At 38.4% G+C, this 9,563-nt stretch overlaps 1 protein-coding gene across 2 annotated transcripts in view; it reads right to left on the bottom strand.

Annotated features, from left to right (window-relative positions):
- Positions 1–1,465: 1,465 nt before the first annotated feature.
- ap5m1 (adaptor related protein complex 5 subunit mu 1) overlaps positions 1,466–9,563 on the bottom strand; it is a 119,419-nt gene continuing 111,321 nt past the window's right edge. The window contains exons 1-8 of one of the 2 annotated variants that reach the window (XM_039666777.2): positions 9,200–9,467; positions 7,365–8,028; positions 7,053–7,280; positions 4,238–4,377; positions 4,017–4,102; positions 2,713–2,825; positions 2,500–2,596; positions 1,466–1,732 (exon numbers count right to left, since the gene is read on the bottom strand). In XM_039666777.2, coding sequence (XP_039522711.2) covers positions 1,650–1,732; positions 2,500–2,596; positions 2,713–2,825; positions 4,017–4,102; positions 4,238–4,377; positions 7,053–7,280; positions 7,365–8,028; positions 9,200–9,267 — 1,479 coding nt within the window. In that variant the 5' untranslated portion in view covers positions 9,268–9,467 and the 3' untranslated portion in view covers positions 1,466–1,649. Of the gene's footprint in view, positions 1,733–2,499; positions 2,597–2,712; positions 2,826–4,016; positions 4,103–4,237; positions 4,378–7,052; positions 7,281–7,364; positions 8,029–9,199; positions 9,468–9,563 lie in introns of those variants that run through there. The other variant, XM_039666785.2, reaches the window with a different exon arrangement.

The following is a 9,563-nucleotide window of genomic DNA, read 5'->3' on the forward strand; positions in this document are numbered from 1 at the left end:
ATGTCAACATGAAAAATAATTTAAAGAAAATCATACAGAATCTTAAAACTATTATACTGTGGCGTTTTCAACGGTCCAGTATAAATACAATAAAAACTTCATATCCAATAGGAAGCTAATTTTGGTCCCACTTTACATTAAGTGTCTTATACTATAACATTTAAAACATGCATTTTTTTACATTTATTGCATGTGATTACACAGCTGACTCGACTCCTACTTCTTAAAAATCCTGGAATGTTTTCATCAAAAACCTTAATTTATTTTCGACTGAAGAAAGAAAGACGTGGACATCTTGGATGACATGGGGGTGAGTTAATTTATCAGCAAAAGTTTTTTTTAAAAGTGAACTACTCCTTTAAAATTAAAGGCAACCAATATAAAGTATGACCCACATTTTAATACAAATATACATCATCGATATATCTCAGGATGGAATTCTAATTGTTTTAGAAAATCCTATTGGAACTTTGAACACATTCCTTAAGAATTAAGACTAGAAAACGTGTGATCGGGAATGGCTCCGGTCAGACTGAGAGGAAGAGTGTGAAACCCTCTGAATACAGACAGAAATGAAGAGGACCTTATTGGGGACTGTAAGATTGATCACGCTCAGTGTTCTGAGGAGGAAATCCTTGTGAGAATGCAGTCTAGCCTTGTTCTTGCAGAGACACGGCAAGGCAATCAGTCGAGGTGGCAGACGATTAATCTCTCACACAATGGTTCGCTTCAGTGGAGAGCTCTTATGTGGCTCCAGCTGAACCATCATCATCTTGCTGTCTTCTCCATGGGAATACTCCAAATGCTTCTCAGCCGCTAAACATACAGAAATGACTGCTTGCTGCTCAAATAAGGTCATATTAGTTTCAACTTTTAGCCAAACTAGGATAGGCGGCATAACTGATTTTCTATTGCAACAATTGAAACGGGTCCTTTAGTTGCGAGTTGGATGACTGGTACATTTAAGTCTCCATTAACTGTTTTTGTTGGGCAGGAGAGAGACGGAGACAAGCTTAAGTGGGACCTCTATGGGTCACTTTGGAAACTAATTAAGAACCTCTTTGGATACCAGACTGGTATTTCCCTTTAACAATTGCCTTCTCTCCTTCTCCGCCATCAGAATACACTCTTTTCAGCCTCATCAAACAAACACAGGGCCAAAGTCCTCTTGTGAGTGAGCTCAAGGAGCCTCTATATAAACCAGCTGAACAGCTAATAGGGAAAACCGAAGCCTGAACAGCAGTAAACACTTAGGGATCTGTCTGAAGCTAAGTGAAAGGACTGTTAATTGAATTTTAATTCTGCATTGCTTCTTATTAGTAAAGAAGAAAGAGCATTTGACTAAAAATGGCCTTTTCTTTATATATAGAAATATAGTTAATAACTAATTATTTTGATATAACGAAAAAAATAAAGAATATTATATTATAAATATTTATCAGGATCTCTCATTCATTATACTAAATAAGTGTGAAACACTGAATATTTTATTTTGACAGATTAGAAAGTCATACTGTAAATGAAAGCTAACACGGTATGACAGCAACATTTGTCAGTGGCCACATTTCCATATAGAATATAATTTATACATCTCTGATCCTTTAACCTGGAATGATTTATTAAGGCCAGTGTGCATTAATTCGATGATGTCAGAGAGCGGTGAGTCCAGATGAGACGGGGGCGTCGCCTGTTGAGTTCCAGATGTAGTATTCTGAGGAGACCAGCTCTCGTGCTAGAGGACAAAACAAAGATATAGGGTCATTCTCATTGCTTATGTAATTATTTATTTATTTTTTAAACTTATTTTCTTGTGAATTTATTTCAACATCCAATCACTGCTCATCACTGAACAGTGTTATTTTACTTTACTATAGGCTATATGCTTGTATAATATTTTAATTTTGAAATTTTGAACATTTTAATTTAGTTAAAGTATAAGTTAAGTTTTATAATGTGCTTTTGTAATTTTATTTAAGTTTTTTTTAATGACTATATAGGCTTTTTTCAGTTTTAGTTCAATTTCAATTAGTTGCCATGGCAACATTTATATATTTTTCTAATATTTATATGGACAAACTTAAGATTCCATTTGTTAACATTAGTTAATTAAAAAATGAAGCATTTAAACAATGCTTAAATTAAGCATTTCATGGTATTTTTCGAACATTTACTAATACATTATTAAAATCTAAAGTTGTACCTGGTAATATTATTTAATGGACCTGAGATAACATGAACTAACAATGAAAAGTAGTATTTTAGTATTAATGTTAACAAAGATGAATAACTACTGTACTGTAATATTTTCCTCATTCTTAGTTTATACATTAACAATAAATAATATTAATAACTAATAGAACAACAATTAATAACTAATAGGACCGTATTGTAAAGTGTTAACATTTATATTTTATGTCAGCTTTATTTCAATTAACAAAAAAAGATTTGAATAGTTTTGGTTTTAGTTACCAACAACAACACTGTAACTGAATCACTCACTTGTGACGATACGTGGTTTGGCAGATGAGTAAACCTGCACTGAGTGTTGGTCCACACAGCAACCAGACAAAGTCGAATCTGGCACACGGAAATAAAGCTGGAACGAATACAGGGACACCTCAACTGGTATTATGCACATTAACACAGACATCTTGAGCAATAAATTGATGCTCAATATCTTATTATAGATTAATTTGTCCTAAATTCACCCACTTTTATATATGCAGTGAGGCCTGTGCATAGAGGGTCTGTTGGTCCAGCAACAGTCCCTGAAAAATGAATAGTCCCCTCCAGTGTTGCCTCACGAGCCTTTGGAAACTTCTGACCTGAGGAGGTACAACGACAAATGCCTATTATTTATAAATGATAAATATAGCTGCAAGTAGGAATTAATGGTCCAACCACAAAAAAAGCATGCGAGTTATGCAAGCATGGCTGGGAGTATCAGACCACAACAGTGAGTAATTAAATTTTATTTTAGATGATTTTAGTCAAAATGGCTGAAAAATCATGATTTCATGCCATCAAGTTAGTTAATGAGTTATTTGAGACCGGTTAATCAAAAGCCATTAGCATTTCTTGAAATTGAATCCTAAATTGACCACAAGGTGGCGTTGTTCTGAAACTTTTTTAGGACAGTCAGGGCATGGTGCTGATGACCCATATGGAGTTTCATAATATGCTAACGTGTTCATAAAATACAGCTTTTTATGTAAAACATTAAAACACACACAGAAAAAAAAACGCCCATAATGGTGGACATGGGAAAATTGGCTATGATTCGACTTGAAAACTGAATAAAAAAAAGACCTGGTTAATGATTTTTGGGCAAGTTATAAGCGAAAAGAGGCATTTTTCATATCTCCTGACCAGTAGGTGGCGCTGAGCCGAAACGCTGCAAGTAGCCTCAGGTCATACTTGTGATGTACCAAATTATGTCTCAATATGCTAAAGCGTTGTCTCACATCCTCGCTTCATTGAATCTGTTTGCGGGTTATTTAAAAACGGTTGGGTCTATAATAAAGCTTTGAACATTTTGCTAGTACGGTCTGAAGATGATCGGAGCTAGAAAAAAAAAAGTGTTATTTTTTTCAGAAAACTCAAAATGGCTGATTTTCAGGGTGGAAAATTATGTCAGAGGGTGCAATCGAACTTTCTTGAGCAAAGGAATCAGAGGGGAAAAAATGTGTTTGTGAGAAAAGCCTTTATGGTTCAAAAGTCACTAGCATAAAAGTAAGTGCAAATTCGGACAGTTGGTGGCGCTAGAGGGATTGAGTTAGAGACTTTAAAATTGCTGTGATTAATGTACAGACTGTCCTCTATCTGTGTGCCAAATATAATTAATTTCCTGCAAGCGTTTTATTGTAGAAAAATAAAGATAAGAAGAGGAAGGAGAAGGAGGAATAACAATAATAAAAACACTAATGCATATTATAGGTACCTAGTTACTCTCTGTGTTCGGCCCCTAAAAATGATAAACACAAACATGAAACATATAATATTAAGATTAGACATACCAAGAACCCAAACCAGTAAGTTCTTCTCTTTCGACACCTCGAGCTGTCCAGAGCTCACTTTGACCTCCACACTTCCCATTAGATTCCTGTGAGGAAGCACACACATGGACACTATAACAGACCCAGCCAAAGACCGCCATTATAAATGTATGAGTGAAAGTGTAAATCCCAACATGTGTGGAGAACAAAATTCATTTTGACTACAAATTTACATTACTTACTTGTTGAAAAATGGAAGGTGCGCCTCACAGTACTCAAAACTGTTCTTTACACTTTCATGGAGCTTCAACACGACATTAATCTTTAGATGATTCTCCTCTGCCTTCAGCTGGTAGGAGCCAAGAATCGGAGGCACGGGTACCTCAAAAACAGTTATAAGCCCAAGTCAGCTTTTAGTGTGTGCATAAACCACAATGAGAGACAATTAAAGTTATTTTACTGTATTTATCAAATAAATGGAGTCTTGGTGAGCAAAAGAGACAAAAAAATCTTGCCAACCCAAACTTTTGAACGGTAGTGTAGATTTAAGGCCCTGTTTACACCTGGAATTAAGATGGGTTTTGGTCGATCGGATCACAAGTGGACGACGCTAAATACAGGTGTAAACGGGTCTAAAATGTTTTGAGCTTTTCCACTTTCGACCACTTTCAGACGTAGTCGAAAACGCATTTGATTGCTTACGAAGTGTGGACACTCGTGTGGTCGCCTACTCTCTACTCGCTTACCGACCTAAAGCGTAAACATTATGGAAAGTGCGCTAGCCAGACGGGATTTAAACTTTATCAGCTGAAGACCCAAGTTTAGTTTGAAGACGAAAAACGTACCAGGCACGATGTTCTCTCACCATTCCTGATTTCACTCAGATGGTCTTGCGGCTGTCAGAGCAGAAATGAAAGCTGCTGCTCTCCGCATGTTTTTCCGTCCTCTCAGGAATTTAAATAGAAAAAAAATAAACATTTATATACTTTTTAACCACAATTGTTCGTCTTGTGCAAGTCTGCGACGCGCCAGGGATTACGTCATCACGTTGGAAATGTCATGACGCGTTAAGTCATCTAGAGTATCTAAGTTATTTGTCTGTGTACTCTGGTTCAAAAAGGCAGGGAAGGGCGAAAAATTCCATCTCATTTTCTCCCGTTTTCTCCTCCAACCTCAAAATCGTCTGACATCTTTGTTTTAATTTATTATTATTATTTTTTAAATTTGTGATGTTTCCAACGTGATGACATAATGCCTGACAAAGTTCAAGTTGCACTTGAAGTCCATTGTATGGAGAAAGATCCTGGAATGTTTTCCTCAAAAAACTTAATTTCTTTTCCACTGAAGAAAGAAGGACCTGAACATCTTGGATGGCATTGGGGTGAGTAAATTATCAGGAAATTTTAATTTTGAGGTGAACTAATCCTTTAAGATCCGATCATCCAAAACTCATCTTAAAGGATTAGTTCACTTTTGAAAAAACTTTTGCTGATAATTTACTCACCCCCTTGTCATCCAAGATGTCCATGTCTTTCTTTCCTCAGTCGAAAAGAAATTAAGGTTTTTGATGAAAACATTCCAGGATTTTTCTCCATATAATGGACTTCAATGGGAACCGGATGGTTCAAGGTCCAAAAGACAGTTAATAACTGTTTCAGATGCAGCTTCAAATGTCTTTAAACGATATCAGACGATGAATAAGGGTCTTATCATGCGAAACGATCGGTTATTTCAAAGCTTATTCCAAAAATGTAACTTTTCTAAGGACAAATGCTAGCCTAGCTCTATTCTGTGAGGCGCGTTTGTAACGTCACGTAATACGTAATTACGTTCAAAAGGTCACGGGCGACGTAGCCGAAAGTACAGAATCAAAATCGTCCGACATCGTTGTTTTACCTTTTAATTCCTTTTTTGTAAACGGCGTTTGAGTTAGTTTTCACGTTCAACCTATGCGTTCAACTTGTAAACACTTGTAAACATGACTTGTAAACATGACTTTGAACGTAATTACGTACTACGTGACGTTGCAAACGCGCCTCACAGAATGGAGAAAGGCTAGCATTTGTCCTTAGAAAAGTTACATTTTTGGAATAAGCATTGAAATAACCGATCGTTTCGCATGATAAGACCCTTATTCATCGTCTGGTGTCGTTTAAAGACATTTGAAGCTGCATCTGAAACTGTTATTAACACTATTTTTTGGACCTGAACCATCCGGTTCCCATTGAAGTCCATTATATGGAGAAAAATCCTGGAATGTTTTCATCAAAAACCTAAATTTCTTTTCGACTGAGGAAAGAAAGACATGGACATTTTGGATGACATGGGGGTGAGTAAATTATCAGCAAAAGTTTTTTCAAAAGTTAACTAATCCTTTAATATCAGGTGTAAACAGGGCCTTAAGGCCTGTTCACACCGGGACTAATTTCACGCGCGATATTCAGCGACGTTTAACGCCTTGTGACTAAACAAAGGGCACCAATGTGAGTGCGCACACCGACGCGAAAAACGGCATTGCGTCATTTTTAAAAAAATCGCCACGGGTTCGTTTTTTTGGTTTGACGCGTCGCGTCAAAAACGATCTGACCAATAAGATTGGCGCTTTTGCTCATGTGTCTGGTGCTTCTGAAGTTACAGTAAAACACAACTTGGGGGCGCTCTAACACAAAACGGTCTTACCAAGCACACATACTGTACATAACGGCGAAGAATATATACGCCACCATCTACACTGCCGGAAGACGAGGAAGATGCAAGGCAAGATATCTATGGGCAAGATGAATGTTGAGCTGCTGGTCTCGTTGGTCTCGGAGCATAAAGAGCTATAAAGCATAAAGCTATAAAGAGCGGGGTATTTCTGTTTTACATTAAGCGCCAGGGAATGAATTTGCATGTTCACTCGGCTCATCGTCAGCGAAAATCGCTTGGGTGTGAACACAAAAAACACGTTGAAAAACGCTGGCGAATAACGCGCGCTGATATTCGTCCCAGTGTGTACGGGCCTTTAGAGTTGTGAAAAACTATTAAAAGACAGACTATTGCTAGACTAAGCTTTACCTGTGAGGTGTAGCTACAGAGTCTGAAAAGCTCCAGAGGTGGTGAGAAAGGGAATTTGTATGGCCCTGAAAAGGCGGAGCCGTCATTCTCATCCACACTGCAGGCGGTGAGAATGCTTGCGTCCAGAGACGTCACACAGGGATGGACAAGAATGTCCATCAGGGGTGAACCGTTGGGTGGGAGTGTGAGGGTGACGGTCACATTGGGCAGAACACCTTCAACCTCACACTGGAAAAACATGAAGTAACAAATGTAATGCAAGTTTAATAACACAAATCAATCTACTAGTTAGCTATAATCTAAGGGACTAACTTTGCACATGACCATGCCGTATACATCCCAGAGATCCTGTCGACTACTGTTTCCGTACTGCATGGACCTCACCTTCTCGGTAAGGGCCACACTCACTACCGCCCTGCCTCGATGGACGCCTGCCTTCCAAGCTGGTTGTTTCTGAGCCCCCCCTGGGCTTGGGGACACAGCGACAGGCACCGATCCAGCTGGAGGAGGGGTGTCCAGTGGTCTCCCCAAAGGGCAAACCTGCAGAAGCATCGAAGGAAGGGCAGCCACACGGGAGGCCAGCCCATCAGGCTCTGGTTTACCTCCAGGGCCACAAAGGAAATCCTGCAGGCCTGACAAAAGAGCTAAGCCCTGAGAGACTGAGGCCAGGCTGGGAAGAGGAGGCCGAGGCTCAGGGGCTGCTTCCACTAGAGGTAGGCAGGCTAGGATTAACGCTCCTTGAGTTACGATGAGAACGGGCCAGAGGGTTCTCCCACCTGAACCATCTACACGGAGTTCCACTGCCGGCGAACGGTGCTGACGGGCACAGTCGTCCCGTGCTTCAACGTAAGGTTTGTCAGCATCCACCAGGCCCAACTCTGTCAGCAGAAGCTGGGGTACGACGCGGTCCTCCGGGACAGACACATACTGAGCTCCAGCCAAGGATTTGGCACGCAACTCAACTGTTGGGAATCGTCTAAATGAATAAGAAAAATATAACGAAACTGAATAGAAAAGTAAAACATAGTCTCTCAGATCAGATGAACTTGGTTTACTATCCATCCCTCATTTTCGGTTGTCCACCGTAGGTCTTTTAGTACTAATGGTCCTCAACTATGGAATTCGCTACCTCTTACACGACGTAATACCTCATTTGTGGCTACATTCAAGACCCAGTAAAAACATTTCTTTTTAACATGTTTTTATAATGTAATGTATATATCCTATGTGGCTGAAATGTATATGTGGGTGTCTTGTATGTGCAATGTAAAGCGACCTTGAGCTTCTGGAAAGGCGCTATATAAATAAAACGTCTTATTCTTCTTCTTAAAACAGAAAAATGGCTCTTTAAAAAAGCATGCTATCATTTCACTTTACTGCTGTAGTATGTGTGCTGTGCATAGATTGTATTTTTTTATTCATGGAGATCCCTGATAACTGAAATTCACAAGAACGTAAACAAAATTGACTTTATTTATGTAATATTGCAGTATTTATTATAAATGAACTCTATTTTTTTTAATGCATGACGATGTGCCCTCGTAAACTTTTTCAAAATAACTACCCCTCCCTCTTTTAGTATCTTTATTTCTGACTGATGTGTTTATTGGCACGAGGGCGGGATCAACCTGTCACTCACATAAGAACGACCAATAGCAAACCACAACGATCTAACAATCCAATCAATTACCAATGGACAAAATAAAGCCTGTCCAACATTTTTCTTATTCAATAAGTCGTTTCACTCGGATATACATCACAACAGGAAAGAAAAGACTATCGCAACTCCCATTTCATGACAACTTTAAAGTTTTAAACAGTATAGGCTACTAAACTGTTGTCACATAAATTAAATTCAGTGAGAAGCATCTATCATTTTGGAAATAAATTGAACTATTTTTCATTTCAATTCAATTTTGTTAAAAAATATTTTGTATCGGTCCAATTAAAGAATTAGTTAAAACAGGTAACGTTAACCTAGATAGGAAATGGAAGATCATGCTGAGAGTGTAGTAGATCATCCAAGTATTCCATACAGAAAATCAATAAAAGCAGTAGCCTACGTTAGTATGCCATTCTAAACACAAAAAGTAAATACTACACAGTATGCAAAAAGCTGAATATGCCATCACAGACAGTGTCCTTACCTGGAAAACCGAACCTTTACAGATTCACCCTTCTCGTGTGAGATAACCCATAGTGCTCGTATACTCATGCTGTTGTGATGAGTTGGAATAACGTTAATCTAACATGCCAAATATCTAGCGAAGTACACAATTATTATCTCACTAGGTAAGACGATTTTTTTTTTGTTTTTTTGTTTTCAGTTTAACGCTGAGTAAACTTAGGATACACGTTTAAAAGAAAAAAAAGAAAAGAAAAATAAAGGAACTCGCAACTGTCATGTGTTATTCCCATCTGACAGCTTGTTCTTCCTGTTTGCCAGTTATCACGTGACGTTTTGAGGCGTGGTCGAAAAACGTACTGACGTAGGATCAGCCTTAACAAACT

Source organism: Pimephales promelas, chromosome 15 (assembly GCF_988280905.1).
Source record: "Pimephales promelas chromosome 15, fPimPro1.hap1.1, whole genome shotgun sequence".
NCBI lineage: Eukaryota > Metazoa > Chordata > Actinopteri > Cypriniformes > Leuciscidae > Pimephales > Pimephales promelas.